Source organism: Cynocephalus volans, chromosome 6, assembly GCF_027409185.1.
Source record: "Cynocephalus volans isolate mCynVol1 chromosome 6, mCynVol1.pri, whole genome shotgun sequence".
Taxonomy (NCBI): domain Eukaryota; kingdom Metazoa; phylum Chordata; class Mammalia; order Dermoptera; family Cynocephalidae; genus Cynocephalus; species Cynocephalus volans.
The window spans coordinates 28,499,567-28,516,413 of record NC_084465.1 but is presented as its reverse complement, the minus strand read 5'-3'; the positions used below and the strand labels follow the sequence as shown (position 1 = coordinate 28,516,413).

At 36.0% G+C, this 16,847-nt stretch overlaps 1 protein-coding gene across 1 annotated transcript in view; it reads right to left on the bottom strand.

The window, feature by feature from the left end:
- Nucleotides 1–16,496, bottom strand: part of ZNF800 (zinc finger protein 800) — a 49,641-nt gene extending 33,145 nt beyond the window's left edge. Inside the window, exons 1-4 of the mRNA XM_063099959.1 lie at nt 15,883–16,496; nt 15,322–15,440; nt 10,010–10,105; nt 1,553–1,696 (exon numbers count right to left, since the gene is read on the bottom strand). Coding sequence (XP_062956029.1) covers nt 1,553–1,696; nt 10,010–10,105; nt 15,322–15,382 — 301 coding nt within the window. The 5' untranslated portion in view covers nt 15,383–15,440; nt 15,883–16,496. The remainder of the gene's footprint in view (nt 1–1,552; nt 1,697–10,009; nt 10,106–15,321; nt 15,441–15,882) is intronic.
- Between the last annotated feature and the right edge of the window lie 351 nt (nt 16,497–16,847).

Here is a 16,847-nt window from a genome sequence, read left to right as displayed (position 1 = left end):
CAAAAAGAGTAGTTCTATTTACTTGTATAATAATTACATTATATATTGTATTGTATATTATATATATTATGTTTTATATATTAATATTATTTACTTTTATACTAATTATATGCTTTATAGGCAATCACATATCAAATTGTAACAGAATTGTCTAACACTGGTTGTTTCCACACACAACTCTAAAATCTAGCTACAAATAGTGTACTCTTCTTTTTAAAATGAATAAAGTAGTGCATATAAGGATAATACTTCCACAAAAGTATTTCTAGAATGAGTACTGCCAAGAGTACACAATAATCTAGCAATCCATTTATCTATTTCACTCTATAAGTTAACTCTACAACTAAAAAAATAACAAATAACCACCAAAAAATGAACAAACTTTCTACTAGTATTTTAATTAAAAGGTTAGATTTAAAACTAATCTCTATAGACTGACTTTTAATTTACATCTCAATGATAAAAAGTAGTAAAATCAAACAGAAGTAGGAAAAGTTTCCAGATAAATATCAAATTTTTGTTTCATCTATGCTCTATAATGTACTTTAAGCCACCTTCATGATTATTAAAGCAGCACTTTAATAACTGGAATTCGCATTTTATCCCCATCCCAAAAAGGTTAAGTCGAAAAATGTATAAAATCCACAATGCATCTATGGCATCAGACTGACAAAGTAAATTCTATATTTTATAAGCCCACAAAGAGTTAAATCCCTGAATAAGAAATAGCAAAGTAACCTATTATTAAAATATTTTAAAGAATTTACATTAATTCTTTAAAGCAAAAAAATTATACCATTACATAAACTGCTAACTTCATCGTACAGGGTCAAAACACTCAATTCAACAGACATTCGGTTCCACAAAGACTTTATTAGTCTGCCACTTTATCATATAAAGCCACTTTATCATATAAAACTATTTCGGATCTCACGTTAGCCTGTGACACAATCAAATTTCTGATAAAACGACTGATCTAAATGAATTTCGTTGACAACAAAATTGATCTTCAAATCAAGACTAAGAAAACACTAGAAAGACTAATAAAGATCTTTTAATTCTCTCCACCATTCCCATGAAATCAACTAATTTACCCATTCTTGGCTCTTCATTTCCAACCTTCTCATTTACTTAAGGGGAATCTAAGTTAAGTGATCAATCGTATCTGGTAACAAGCTGCTAAGGAAGTAAAAAAGGAAAAATACCAAGAAATTGCTCTCTTCAAGGTAGCATTAATGTTTTAACTTACTGAATATAAACAATATGGCCCTATGAACATTCAAAAACAACACCCAATATTTTAATACAAATAAATATATACAAAAATCTAACTTCCTGTATGATATTTTTAGAAAAATCCAAGTAGAAAGTATTGATATCAAAGTACCTGTCTAAGAAATTGAATACAACATTGAGTCAAGTATTTAGTTTTATTCTACATCACTAAATTATCTGTAATTAGATATCAATACCATTTTAATGCAAATGTATAGTTGCAGTGTAAGAATACTTAACTATAAAATGCATAACTGAATATGTGAATAAAACTTACTGTCATCCATCTGGAGACTTGGTGGGCAGTAGAATTTTTTATGGGTAATTAAATTTGGTAATCCTCTGAAGAGACTGCGACATAATTTACATTCAAAAATAGTGTCCACATCTTTTAATAAAATATGCTTAAGTTGTTTAGTTCCTGAAGGAAAAGAGAAAGGAAAACTTAACACAAAAGGTAACTTTAAAAATGCACTTTTAAACTGGGAAAACACTATTAACAATCCAAAAGTGCAGTTACTTTTCAAAAACAAAATATAGGCATTGTCAATTTCTACCACAGTATATTTAAAACTAAGTTCTAAGCAAAATCCTACTATAATCTTGAAATTAGGACAGCTAAAATTGATGCCCTTTTACTACTTCAGAAGCCAATAAATTCTTGGGATACCACAAGGCAATGGTTCTGACAGGTGGTTGGTGGGATGAGAATAAAGATATACATAACTGTCCCCTAGAGATTCTGATTCAATATATCTCAAGTATGGCAGAAAAATTAAACGTTCCTCCACACTCCCTGACAAACTTTCTGGCTGGTTCTTCCAGCTCTTTTCTGCACTAGGATGTGAACAAGGAGTTTTTCAATACATTTTCCTCTGATTCCTTAAAGAGGGTCAAAACTGTATCACAGGATTGCCTGTGACTTTTCTTTTTAAATTCAACTCAAACTACTTCAGGTCCTAAGCCAAGATGAGACTTACAGCTGTTTAGTGTGATAGCAAGAAATTTTTGTCCATACTGGAAAATAACTTTGAATTTTGCTTTGGATTCTAGATAACACTATAAATTTATAAACTTATTCAAAGCCTTTCTCTCTCAACACTTAACCCAATTGAAATTAATTAGGTATTCATATGATTACTAGTTCAATGCCTGTCTTCTCCACTAGATTATAAACTCCAAAGCACCAAAGACCAAGCCTAGCTAACTTACAAAGTGTTCAGCTCTAAAATGCTCAAAAGTACTTGATGAAGAAATGCCACTGATCTAGGGAATCTAAGCATTCTCATAGAAGATCAAAAAACAGAGAAAAAATAAATGGCAACAATCATCCAATCTTTAAAATAAAAACATCCACCAGGAATAAAACATAAATGGAAGGTGTTCTGTCACTAATTTCAACAGGTCTCTGCCAAAGATAAGTTGACAAAATTGATCTGTAGTGTCACATTAATTATTGTGCCTTTAGTTTCCTCAAATAAAAAAAAATGATAATAGGGCTGGCCAGTTAGCTCACTTGGTTAGAGCATAGTGCTGATAACACCAAGGTCAAGGGTTTGGACTCCCTTACCAGCCAGCTGCCAAAAAAAAAGATGATAATATTGACTTAAAGAGAAAAAAGCCGAAGCCCCCTGGAAAATACCCTTAAGACTATGTAGGTGCAAAGTGTTCTGTTATTCAACCAGCATTTGATTATTAAGCTCTGGGACTATTAAAGAGCATAAACTATCTTAGTAGTATAATTAATATTGCAGAGTTTATAAAAGTTAAATATTTCTGATTTAATCTTTTACAATCTGTTTACATCTAGTTTTTGAAGTATATTTAATCATCATTTTGAAGACAGGCCAGCCTTCAAAATTCTACAGTGAAAAGACTGATTATTAGGTTATCAAAACTTTACTAAGTCTTTAGAAATGCCAAATCTGACATTATCTATATGTGTGGCCTTAAAGAGATTTATAATCTTTGCATTTTGGTTTCTCCATCTTGTAAAGTAGAACAAACCAAACCAACCTTAAAAGAATTATGAAAAAAATACATAAACCTAAATCCCAGGAAAATTAAATGATACACCTGAGTTTCTACTGGACAAAAACATATATAATGAAATAATTTCCACCATTTCCTAAACCCAAATCTACATTTACTCCACTAGACCCTATTACAGCAAAGTCAGAAAAAAATTTTTTCATAAAGAGAATATAGCATGTTATTCTTTATATGCAAGCAAATTCTCATATGTATCTTTCTCTAATCCATTCTACATTATAAAATATCTTGGCAAAAGACTGCTAATATATTTAGTTCATACTTAACCTCATACGTGATCGACAGACTACGAGAGGTAGACTGAGGACAAAAATGCTTTGGTTAAGCCTCTCTAATTGATCTATGTCTAGTCCTCAGGAAGTGTAGCTGAGTATAATACTAGTGGGAAGAAAACAGGAAATTTTTGGATACTTTGATTCTAAATTAGAGGACTTGCTAGACTCAAACTAGAGATCCAATTCTGCCTTTAAAAATAGTCAAAAAGGACTGAACAGGAACACAGAAATAACCTGTACTGGGTTTAACTTAAAAATTCGACTAAAGATTTAAATAGAAAGTACATGGTAGCAGGTTGACATAAAACAATCGGTCTGTAAACAACATAAGTTTATACCAAAAAAACAGTCAAGTGTAAAAATATAAGACTGCATCCCTAAATCAGACATAGCACTTTGTCTACCAGTTTCTCTCAATCATAGAAAAACAAAAACATTATAAATTTCTTAATTAGTCCTAGTTATCTAGTTAGCTATATTCAGTAGGGAATGTATATTTATTCCCCCAAAAAATTTTTTTTAAAAAATTGGTTCCTAATCTTGACTAATCAATCTTAATTATCAATCACAAATGCTTCCCCTCTGTCACACACACAGTTCTTGTTAATCCAGGCATATCAAATTTATCTCAGGTCTGCAGATATACCAAATGTTCTCTCTCTCCCTCATTTTTCAGGCCTTCACCTATGTTTTTTTTCTCTCTGATTAAATTCTTCCACTTCTCTGGTCTAGTTTTCTTCTGGCAACCCTTCAGATCCCAGGTCACTTCCTAGAAGCCTTATCTGATCACTCCTGGTTTTTGTTAAGAATTCTTCACCTATACTCCCATAGCATCCTATACCTATATACTAGCTTAACCCACTATCTTGTAATTAATTACTTTTCTTTTCCTCATTAAACTGGAGGATCTAGGAGAAAAGAGAAGATATCTTTGATGCTCACCATTGTATTCCCAGCCCTCAAGATAATGCTTGATTGACATTTGTTAAGTAACATATTGGAGAGCTCTATGTTTAAAAAAATCTTCTACTAAAATAAGATTTTTTAATGTATGTGAAGTTGACTGGAGAGTCATAAAAGGGACTTCAAGATTTTCTAATTCTACTTACACATTTTACAAATGAGAAAAATAACATGTGTCCCATTCCATAAACACAGACAGTAAAAGTTTTTCCCTAAGTTAGTTTCAGTCACCATGTAAGGTTTTCCTATGTTTCATTATGGACATAATGGCTTTATTCAAAATCAGCTACCATTTTCTGATTGTTTTACGCACTTACAATCAGATACAGCCAACCAACTATGCTTCTATCAATAGCTAAAACTACCTGTTTCCTGAGACAACCACAGACATGGTCACCTAGACAGCAATATAAAGTTATGCCACAGCTTTTGATCCTGAGAAACAAAGAACCATGCTGCCTTCCTCCTATTATTCCTTCTCCTCTATTGCTCTCTTTCTTGCCTTAGGTTTTTAAAGTATCTTAGAAGTCACTACTTACTGCTTACATACATCACCAATCAGTATCTTTCAAAAAACCATCCCAAAGGAAAAGGATTTTGATATCTAAATATTAACTGATTAGTGTATATCCCAGACTTTCACACATAATAGGTGCTCAATAAAAATTAGCTAAACTTCATCAAGGGTTTATTTTGTGCTGTTCCTTAATGGTAAAGACATTGCATGTACTAATGAAAATGTTTAAAAGATTTTTTTTAAAGAAATCATTATTCAATTTTACATTAGGTTAGATGGCAGTCACTACATAACATGACAATATTAATTCTAACTCTTTCGTTTTTTTCCTTAACACACTGACATTTTGGTCAATGACCATTTTAAGCTGTGGCAGGAATTCTTAAATGGTATAATACTTGCCTATTGTTGGCTCACACATGCTCAATCTTCTTGAGGATGACCATTTAACCACAATATATATCATCCCAACACTGCAAACAAACCTATGTTCCTTGTCAAATCTCCTGAAGGAAATTTCTGACTGATAATCCCTTAACATAAATACCAAAAGGTAAAAAGAAAGAAAACTTAAGAAAATTGAAATTCTTATCTTAAAACTACCACCTATAAGAGTTGGTAAAAAAAAATTACTAGGTTAATTATGGAACATCACCACATACTACAATAAATTTATAAGTAGAATAAAATTATTTTTAACAGTGCATACTTGGTGGATCTTTTAATTTAATCTAATAAATATTTATTGAGCACCTATTAAATACCAGGGATAATGTCATTCACTGGAAATATGAAAATGAAGGCTATGATCTGTGCCCCTGAGACAGACACTTGAATAATATAAATGGCTGCTCTCCCAGGAACATAGCCTCAGATGACATGCTTTGAAGATGAATGTAAGAACAACAAATCAAACAAATCTATATTTTTTTATTCATCCAAAAAATATCTAGTCACATTTTAAATTTCCTACAATTGCTATGTAACTACCAAAAACACAATCCATCATAGAATATGGCAATCTCCCATGTGTCTCAGATAAATCATACTTCCATCCTAAGCTTTTGCCTACAAAATCAGGACTGAGGCATCACCATTCAGTCACAGCTTATACTAAATGCAATTAAAGTTGCTTTAAGCAGTAAAGATAAAAATAAGAAAAAAATACCAAAAACAAAAAATTCTAAGATGTTAAATGGCCAAACCTAAATTTAGGAAGATAATGACAACAGCAAACATCACGTAAACCTAATTCTCATTTTTCACTACCATACTATAGAAGAAGAGTTACAATTTATTCTTCCCTAAGAGTCAAAAAAAAAAAAATGTATAGTAATCCAGTATATTCTACATGTAGAATCTTTTTTCTATAATATTATACATTATCTCTTTTTATAATAATATATATTTCAAGAATTTAAAAAGAACATGTCATCTCCATATTAAAGACCAGTTTTGAATACTGAACTAAATGATTATCCTTCTCTTTTCCATTTTTCTGTTTCTAACCTTAGAGCATTTCACATCTCCTTTGCCTCTTCCAGGCAACTAAGAAACTAAGAAAAAATATTAAAATCAATTAAATCACTTTATTAAATACCTAAAAGATATTTAATAAATATCTAAAGATAGTACATCTTTTATTTGTTATTCAAATTTTTGTTTCAGTTTGAGACGGAGGTCAAAGAGGAAGGAAGATAAACTAAAAGTGCTAATAGAAAGGAGAGAAATTCGAAGACACCAAATCACAGACGTGATCCTAGAAGGACTAACAGCCAAGGCAAGACTCTACGAAGGGCAGGGCATAGAAGCTACAGGTTCAGAGCAAACAACAGGTCTCAAGTCACCCAACCATCAGGGACCTCAGAGTAGAAAATCTGTAACCACACAACAGGCAGCCTTCTAAAAAAAATGAGGCATCTATCTATAGACTGATATCTAACAACAGTTCAATCTACTGTTAAAATAAAGGTACACAAGAGCGTACAGAGACTGCTACCACTTGAATTGAGAAGAAAATAAGGGAATGTATCTGTGTATATGTATAAAAGGTCTGTGGAAGAAGACCCATAAGCCATGTATACAGCAGTGGTTGCCTAAGCAAAGGGGATCTGGGAGACAGAATAGTAAAGAGATGTACTTTTCCCTCTCTACCCTTTTATACTTTTTTTTTTAAACCACAGGCACATATTAGTGATTTCCAAAAGAAAAATTTATTTAAATTAATTTAAAAGTCAAGCAGCCAGAAATACAGAGATATCAGAAATCAAGAAAAATCTGTAATTTAAAGCTAAGAAAATACTCCAAAGCAAAAGGTGAAGTTTAAGGCCAAGAGAATGTGTTAAAACTGGTCAAGCAGTCAGAATAGTACAAATGCGGTTGGTGAACCTTGAAAATGAGTCAACTCTTTCTGCAGAAACCTTCTATGAACTTCTAGCTTGGGAGGGAATTAACACCAGGTCATGGATAGCCCAGTGTAGGCAGAAGAAGGTGAAACACTTAAATAGAGATGAAGCAGTAGCTGAAGAAAATTATGTGACCTTCAAAATAAAGGCAGATACCCCAACATGTTACTACTACCCAACCTGACTTCACCACTTTAGGTTAACAAGACCAAAAGCATGGACTTCAGAGTTCTATCTTCAAATATCTGTCAAAGTTATACAGCACCACCAGGATAGTTCTTTAAATGCAATATGTGTGACCTAGATGGAATGGAAAGAGCCTAGAAAGAGATGAGTCACTGAAGGTGTGCTTAGAAGTAGAGTGAGACAGGGAAGAACTGACAGAGTCTCAGAGTTATTCCCTAAGTCATGTGGCCCAAACTTCCATCTCATCCTCCCAAGGTTTTAGTCAGCCTGGACTTAAATACCTTAGTGCTAAATAAGGGCTACCTTAGTGGACTTTAGATTATCCACATATGTAAGAGATTAGTATCTTGAGGCATTTTAAATTTCTTAGTTATGGAACACAATAATAAAGTAAAAGAATTCTCTTTTTAATTCAAACTTAGTTTCTCTATACCACTCAGCATATTTCTACTAAATCATCTTTTATTTAAACTGTTGGGTATTTAATTAAAATTATAGTATTCTCAGAATTTGTCTACATAAAAAATAATTCAAAAGGCAAATTTGCTGGGGACATTTGACATTTTTTAAAAAGCACATTTCAAAAAATAAACATAAATGACTTTGAAATTATACCCTTTCAGATTACCTATTTCACCGTCCCTCTTCTTTAGCTTAGATAGTAAAGAAATGGCAAACACAGAAAATAGATAATGACCACAATGCAATAAGAAAACAGTTAATTTCATCATTAAATATTTACCTTTCAAACTTTAAAAATACATAGATTTTGGGTACAGAATCTTGTTGAAAAGGTATTTTTTTATTAGACAGCATTTATGAATAAACCACTTCTAACTTTTTAATCAAATAACACTGTAATGAAGTGAAACGGTATAAAATAACTTTAATTACAAATTATGAATTTTTGAATAGAAACCTTATAGCAAATATTACTAAATATGAAAAGCTATTACCTTCATTTCCACAGTATGAGAAAGGAAAAAAAAAAGAACTTCCGTCTCTATTCTAAAAGTAGCTAAAACAAATGAAAACTATTTTTCTGCTGTGCCAGAAATATAAACACTGCCCCTAATAAGTAAAATTTTATTTTAACTGTATTTATCATAGAATGTGACCTAAAAATTATTTAACCAAGGGCAATTATCAAAAGTAAAAAACAAACAACAAAAAATACCCTAAATAGGTTATCCACTATCCAACATAATGATAGGCACATGGTATACACTGAATACTTACGGAATTAAATATACCTATAAGCAATGCCATGAAGGCTGTAGATGAAAAGTCTAAGAAACAGATCTTGAAGACTCAGTGAAAAAAAACTTTTTAAATTTAGATTAAAGGACAACCTGTTTCTTAGAATCCTAAAGTAAAGCAAATATGTGCTTTCTCCCTTTACAACTTAAAAACAAGCACCTCAAAAAAATTTCTCATCAATACAGTTACATGAAAATTATCTTTTCCTTTCAACCTCAGAAATTTTTCATTAAGACAGTAAGCTATAAAATAATGACAAGATATTCTAATCCTTTAGGTGTCCAGCAGTCGTGTTTATCTGCTTGTTCACATTTGACTATATAGTCTTGTAATGTCAGAAAAGCCAAATCTATAAGAGGTGGACAGGTGTATCATAAGAATAACAGCAACCTAAGACCTTACTGATAGCACAGGGGTTCTAACAGATCTGAGGCATTTATATGTAGTAAATAACACCTATTTTAAAGCACTGGATTGCAACTGCACAAATATAATTATCATATAGCTAATTCATATAATAATCTAATGAAATGAAAGCTAAACAAATTTATCTGAAGATGTCAGGGCTGAAATATGTCTTTTTTCTATCTTATGCTCTATTAAAGATATTGAACTACAGAAATTTCAGGGTTAGGCAGAAAGTGAGTCATAGAGAGATGATAAGGTAATTCATCTAAAACAGGTAACATCTCAGACATTCTGAGTAAATAACGTACAGTGCCAAAGCTTATAAATACCCAGACTAATTTACTGTCTTTTGAGAATTTATACAGAACATGCCAAAAGATAACAATGGATCTTGAAGAAGAGCTTCACCAGCAAATACCACATATTTCTTTAGACTATACTAAACAGATTTATTTTAAAACTAATACATAATATAGAGAATTGTAAAAGAATCTTCAGATCAAGTCAATATTTATTCAACTACTTTTTTAAAATTGTTATAATTAAAAGTATTCTATAAGTAAAACCAATGTATACATATTAATATTTTTAAAAATTATTTCTAAGGACTTCTAGGTAGTTTTCAAGAATATGTGAAGATTGAAAAATACATCCTAAAACATTCATACCTGATCGAAAGCACTCAATTATTTGTTGAATACCAGATTTGGATGTCTGTAGTGGTTGCTGTAACAAAGGAGGATCTCCAGGTTCCAGGATATAAACTACATGGAAGACAAACACCCACCCCAATCCCCACAAAAAAAGGGTTATTTAAATCATTTACTATCGAAGTAAACAATAGTTTGCTGCAATTATGTTAATGATAATCAATCACACTTGCATATATTTTTTTCACCATCATCTTTGTAAGGCAAAATAAAACAATGAAGGAAAAAAACTAAAATTATTCTCAATTAAAGTCTAAATTAAGACTACTTAAGGCTAGATATTAGCTTTAAATGCAAAGACATAACTACTTTGCTATTATTTAGTGCACATTCTTCACGTTTGCCCTTTTTGTTCCCCTTGAAGAGGAACCACTATACGAGTATTTAACCAAAATTCCAAGGCAATGGTGGCCTAGCCACACCTCATAAACCATCCCAAAATCCTCTGGAATATCTAGTACAGCTCTCTGGACACCTATGAGAGCAAAACTTAGAAACCACTGCCTAAGGAAGTAATTGGACAAGTGCACAATGATGAATGTATAAGAATGTTCTCTGCAGCACTGTATATAATTGAGAGAAATTTCAAACAACTTAAAAGTCTGTCAGTAGGGACCAGACTAAATAAACTATGAAATGTCCATATACCAGGATCTTTTCACAGCTGTTAGAAAGCATGAGCTAAACCTACATGTACTGACAACAAGGACTGTCAATAAATGTGAAGTAACAAAAACATGTTATAGACTATGATCCCATTTACATTAATGCATATTTAGATAGAAAAATACGTAAATTTAATGTATTTTTGAGTTTATGTACAGATGCTAACAAAAACAAGAAAAAGTCTTGTTTATGGTATACCAACAACATTTAACAAAGGTTCTGTCAGAGTGGGTTTATCAGGGTTATGTTCACTTTCTGCCTCACGCTTTACCTCTTCAGAGCCTGGGCTTTAAAAATGTACATTTTAGAAAGAATACATTTTTTTATATTAAGTAAAAGTAATCTTTCCATTTTAAAAATAAAAAATTTTATTTTCATATACAGAGGTCTATGTCATCCCTACTTTCCAAAATTCTCAGAGTAGCAGTATAAATAAATATACAATAAATTATAGTAATATGAAACAATGTAACTGAAAAGGAAAACTGAGTTTTTCCATCACTTATCAAATAAAGAGAGGAGGTTTCAGTGGAAAAAAACTGGCCATTTTAATCACCTCTTTTTAAAATACGTTATAATGTTCTATTCAATTATTACCATCATAGTCCAGCACCATCCACTCAGTGTGGGGAGATAAGAAGGGTTACTTCAATAACATGAGCTACTACTGCTTCAGGGCTTAGGCTTGGACAACATTCAGCTGTCTGCTAAGGGGGCTAAAGACTGCTGTGTGTATAGACACAGCCTTATATTCTCCTTTATACTTCAAGTCTAGTGCTCAGTGTACACAAATGGGAGGAACTATATCTCAGGACCAAGTCATTTCATTAAGTAAAATTTTTCCAATTTAACAGACACCTTAGTGGCATGTTAAACGAATTAAAAACATACAGACACACAACTCATTTTGAGAATAACTGATATTAGCACCAACTTCAGTGATTAGCAAAGAACATAAGACTCCAGACCTGGACTGCCTGTGTTTAAATTCTTTTTCTGCCATTTATACAACTAGGGCAAATTAAGCTCTCTGATCTCTCTTTTCTCATCTCTAAATGGGGATAATAAAAGTACCTAAATCATAGGGTTGTGTCAGGATTAAATAAACTAATGCAGGTAAACTGCTTAAAACAGAGCCTAGGATATAGTAAGGGTTCAATAAACATTCTATTATCATCGTCATCATCATAATCACGTGAAAATCAATTGCCTTCCTCAACACCAAAAACTGAAAAATCTTTTTTCAAAATCTAAAAGTAGAATTCAGTCTCTTAAAGAAACAACAGAAGAGTTTGTAAACAGATTGATAATATCATCTATTTGAATTAGATGGATCTCTTTTCAGTATTCGTACATTGCAGCAACTGATAACTGTTTACAAAAAAATAACTATAAAAGACAGAGTGAAAACTCACATAACTGTAAAGAGCTAAATGCTTTAAGGTCTAGCTCTATAAGTGGCAAGAATTCCAGAACTGGAGAATGAAAAAACAGAAATGAATAAGGGAGGGACAGGGGGAAAAACAGACTTCTCCTTAGAGCCCTGTTTCCTCATTTAGGTACACGCTCCAGGAAATCTTCTATAATACACCAACTTCCACTTCACATGACACACCTGATTTTAAAGCTAAAGCAAAATTTTCTTACTGATCACCCCTGAACACTGCTACCACCAGAACACATATTCATCCTGAAACAACGTTCAAAATAAGCCCAGAGTTAGCTTAGCTGTGCCTGGACACATCCACTTGGTATACACATCTGTGTAGCTCCTACTGTAAGAAACAATTTTTTCTTCATTTGGAAACATACTCTCAACTCTAGAAAACTTTATATATTAATTTTTATTTTTTATTTTTTTTTGTGACCAGTAAGGGGATCATAACCCTTGGCTTGGTGTCGCCCACACCGCGCTCAGCCAGTGAGCGAACCGGCCATCCCTATATAGGATCCGAACCTGCGGCCTCAGCGCTCCCAGCGCCGCACTCTCCCGAGTGAGCCATGGGGTCAGCCCTATATATTAATATTTTATAAAATTTCTCTTACATATCCTATCATCACTCCCAAGATCAGACTGATCCACATTACATGACCATTTAGAAAAAAACATCACTTTCCTCCAACCAAAAAACTCAAACCCTCAGAACACCTTTCCTTACATCCTTCTGAGAACACACTTCCCAGAATATAACATCCCCTTTTGTAAGAGTCTCTCCTGTCTTAAAACAAGCCCCTTAAAAGATCCTTTTTCTTAAGATGTTTGGGATTTGCTTACAAATAATAGGGGGTAAGAGAGTAGTTGGAGGGTAGAAAAGGGAATTATGGGGAGAAGGGAGAATATACATGAAAAGAGGCTGTCCGTGTACTGATGGAGTTGTGTGATGGTGTACATAAGGTTCCTTATACCATTCTACTTTTGAAGGTCTGAAAACTTCTATTAAAAACATTCTTTAAACATAACTAAAAAAATACTTTACATACACTGAGAGGCTAATAACACCACCTTCACTATAAATTGACCCATCCCATCAAGGCACAACTGCCTCCTCTGGAATATGCTGCTCTCATCTGGGGACTCACCCACTGTTCACAATCCAAATGAGGATAACATACTCAGGAGAGGCCACTAAAAGAATTTCTCAAATATCATGTTGTCTTCTTCCCTCCATCCGAGGACACCCTCTTTTAAAAACTATCACACGAAACCATATTCTCTTCAGTCCTGGAAACATCCTCCCACTCAGCACATACCTTCCCCTGAAATAAGGACAATAAACTACCCTCTAAGTTAACAAACTTCTACCTTTCTGTTGAACTCAATCCTCAGAAAGTGTTTAATTATAGCTAAGAATGCAAAGAAACAACTACTTTTGACCTGTTAAGTCTGAAAATTAACCTGCATGGAAAAAGTTTCCAGTAAAAGAAAGATAAAAATTTTAAATTAATGCAATTTATCTGATATTTTGGTAATGGGGGGGAAAAAGTTTCAAAACACATTAAAAAATTCAACAGAACACATCTCTAAAACGTCTTCAGAAAGCTTTAATTACCAGAATATACTAAATAAGGTATGGTCACAAATTATCTTGATTATTTGTTTCCTTGTTTATGTCTATCTCTTCCCACTCAAAAGTTTTATGAGTGAAGGACCTTATCTGTTCTGGTAACCACTTATAAACTCATTGCCTTGTACAGTGCCTGGTAGCTAATTGGCATCTGCTGGTGTTCAATAATAATTTTTTAAAGAAATGAATGAGCAAATAAACTTCTTCCTAAATTCATTAACTAATTCAACTTAAATGACTTGAAGTAATCTCAGAAAAACACTAGAATAAAAGGTCAGTGGAACACAACTATAAAAGGCATTCACATCCTTACACTTCAAAACTAGCAAACTCCATTCAACATTTCGTAAAACATTACTGATATATCTTCATTTCAAATACACAAAATACACAATGTGAAAGGGTACTGAAAATTAGGGCAGGGGCAGTTGAACAGAAACTGGATCCCGTCCTGGGATTGCCTGTTTTATTAGCACAGGTGAGTCATTACTGATCTTAGCAAAGTACAGTAAAGACAGAATTGTAGTACAAATTTTATTCTCATATGTAGCAAAGTTTTCTGAAAATGGAAGTTTACTGTTGCCGTTTTCCCCATAATCACATTACTTAAAATGAACTCTACTATGTTAAAACCCAAGTACATAAATGCAGTTGAAACACTCCAACGAAAAGCAAGTCAAAGTATTTTTAAAAAATCCAAATAACTTTTAGGTCAAAAATAATGATAAAATCTGCCTTTGAACTAGAACAGCATAGCCTTTATTTGGTTTTGTGACAGTATGTTTTCAATGATTCTCTTTTAAATTGTACCTCTAAATGTTTGTCACAAAGCATGTCAAAGCTCTAAGTAGAAAAACTGTCCATAGTTTACATATCCCATTTATCAAAGTTTGGTAATATTCTTCATGAGACTCCAGAAAACAACTTTTTCATTTCATAAATTCAACTACAAAAACAGTTCCACTGAATAAAATACCCTAAAAACACTTAGAATTCTAACTAAATAATCAGGAGATTTTTCTTTTATTTTGCAATACAATATGTTCTATCCAAGAAATTTTTTAAAAGGCTGTACTTAGCAAAATTCTCCCAACAAGTATAACACACTTTTTATTTTTAGACTTTCAGCACTGTTGTCTGCTAAAGATTCATGAGAAATTTTTAATTTTTTTAAACTTCAAGAAACAATATTCACGATGAAAAATGCTAGTATTCTACTACCTATCTTTTCCTCTCTCTTGAGTTTTAAACATTCACAGAGCAGGCTGCCTTCAAAGAGAAGGAAAAAGGACTGAGCAACTGATCTGGTGGAAATGATTTAAGGTGACACTGGCAGTACTCTTTTTTAAGGGATCAAGCAGGGGAGACCTCTTGTTTGTACAAGCTTTTAGCTTCATAACTGGTGTTATGCTGGGGAAAATTATAGCCTGCTTTACTTGGGAATGACTTCTTGGGCAGGAGGAAAAGAAAACCAGACGGAAACAGCAGCACAGTGGCTCTGATGGAGGTCAAAGTAACTGGGGAAGAAAAGGGGTATACCTGGTTCACAGCATCCGTGATGATGGTGGTCAGTCTGACAGTATTTGTCCCTTAAAGGCATTTTCAGCGGGCGCGACCTACTTTCCTTTCACTGTAAGAAGCTCTTCATTGCGGCTTGGCTGTTGAAAGAAGCACAAACCCGTCACTCACCCCGAACTTCCTGGGGAGCTCTGGCTGCATTTTCCAGATACGTTTAAGTTCCCATCACCCGCCCACCGCTTCTCCATAAACCCGCACCTTCCTCGCGAAAAGTAAACAGAAAGACGCACGAACCCTTCTCCAGCCCGAACTCCGCGCACAGGTTCATCGCCCTACCCGGAAACGCAGCCTCGGGCGCGCAGCGCAGGACGAAGGCCTGGCCGGCGGCGCGGACTGCGGCGGCCTCGCCGTCCCGGGCGGGCGCGCGGACACGAAGGCGCGGGGCGCAGCGGGCACGGCCGACCCGGCCGAGGTGCCGCTCCCGCCCGCGGCCGACCCCCGCCGCGCCCTCCCGCCACGCACGTGCGTTGGGGGTCTTCCCGGCGGGGCCCCGGCCCCCACAGCCAAGTGCGCCCAACTTACTTAACTCCCGGGACGGGCAGGCGGAAAGCAGGCAGGCCTGCCGGGCGGCCGCGGGGACAGCCTGGCGTGGGAGGCGGCCGAGGTCCCCACCTGGCGCAGCCTTTGCGGACCACGCGAAGGGAACCCGGGTTCGGGCCCGACGCGCTCCCAAAGAGTCCCCGCCGGCGCTGACGCGGAAGCGCCACAGCTCACCACGTCGCTCCGCTGACCGAGGCGACGGCGGCGGCGGCTCACGGCGTCCCTCCGCGCTGTGGGGTTGGGCAGGCGGCGCGCGGGCGCAGGCAGTTGACAGGAGGAACCGCCCGGCAGCAGCCGCCACCGCCTCCGAAGGAGCCGGAACCCGAGCGCACAGGACCTAAGGCGCCCCTCGCCGGGGCAACGGCTGCCGCCGCAGCCCGGCTCCCCCCAGCGCCGCTCCACCTGCAACGGTCCCTCAGGCTTGCGGAGAGGGGCGGGGAAGCCGGGGATTTCCCCCCACCTCGGGCCTTTTTGGTAGTAGTTGCTGTTTCAGGAAACTTTATTGAGTCAGTCTCTGTCTTTCTCTGTCTCCCCCTCTGCGGAGAGCCCGAGCCACTGCTGCGGAGCGGGTAGGAAGGGGGAAGCAGAGAAACTCCGGCAGCGACAGGGAGCGACTGACTGACCCCGGACGGAGATGGGGCGAGGGCAGGAAGTGACAAGCTCACCGAGTGGGTGGGGGAGTGTGGCCCGCACGCCCGGGAGCGCCGCGCGCATGCGCCCGGCAGGAGCCCCCGCCTGTGGGGAGGCGATCGGACAGGGGCAGGGATCCCGGGCCGGGGGCGAGGGGGCGGCGGCCGGAGTCTCGGGCCGTCCGCTGGCCCGCCCGTCTTCCCCCCGGCCGAGCGAGAGCCGCAGCCCTGGACTGCGCACGCTGAGGGGTGCGAGACCCGCGGTGCGGTGTCCGCGCCCGGGAGACGGGCTGCTCGGCAATGAAATTGTTGCTCTGC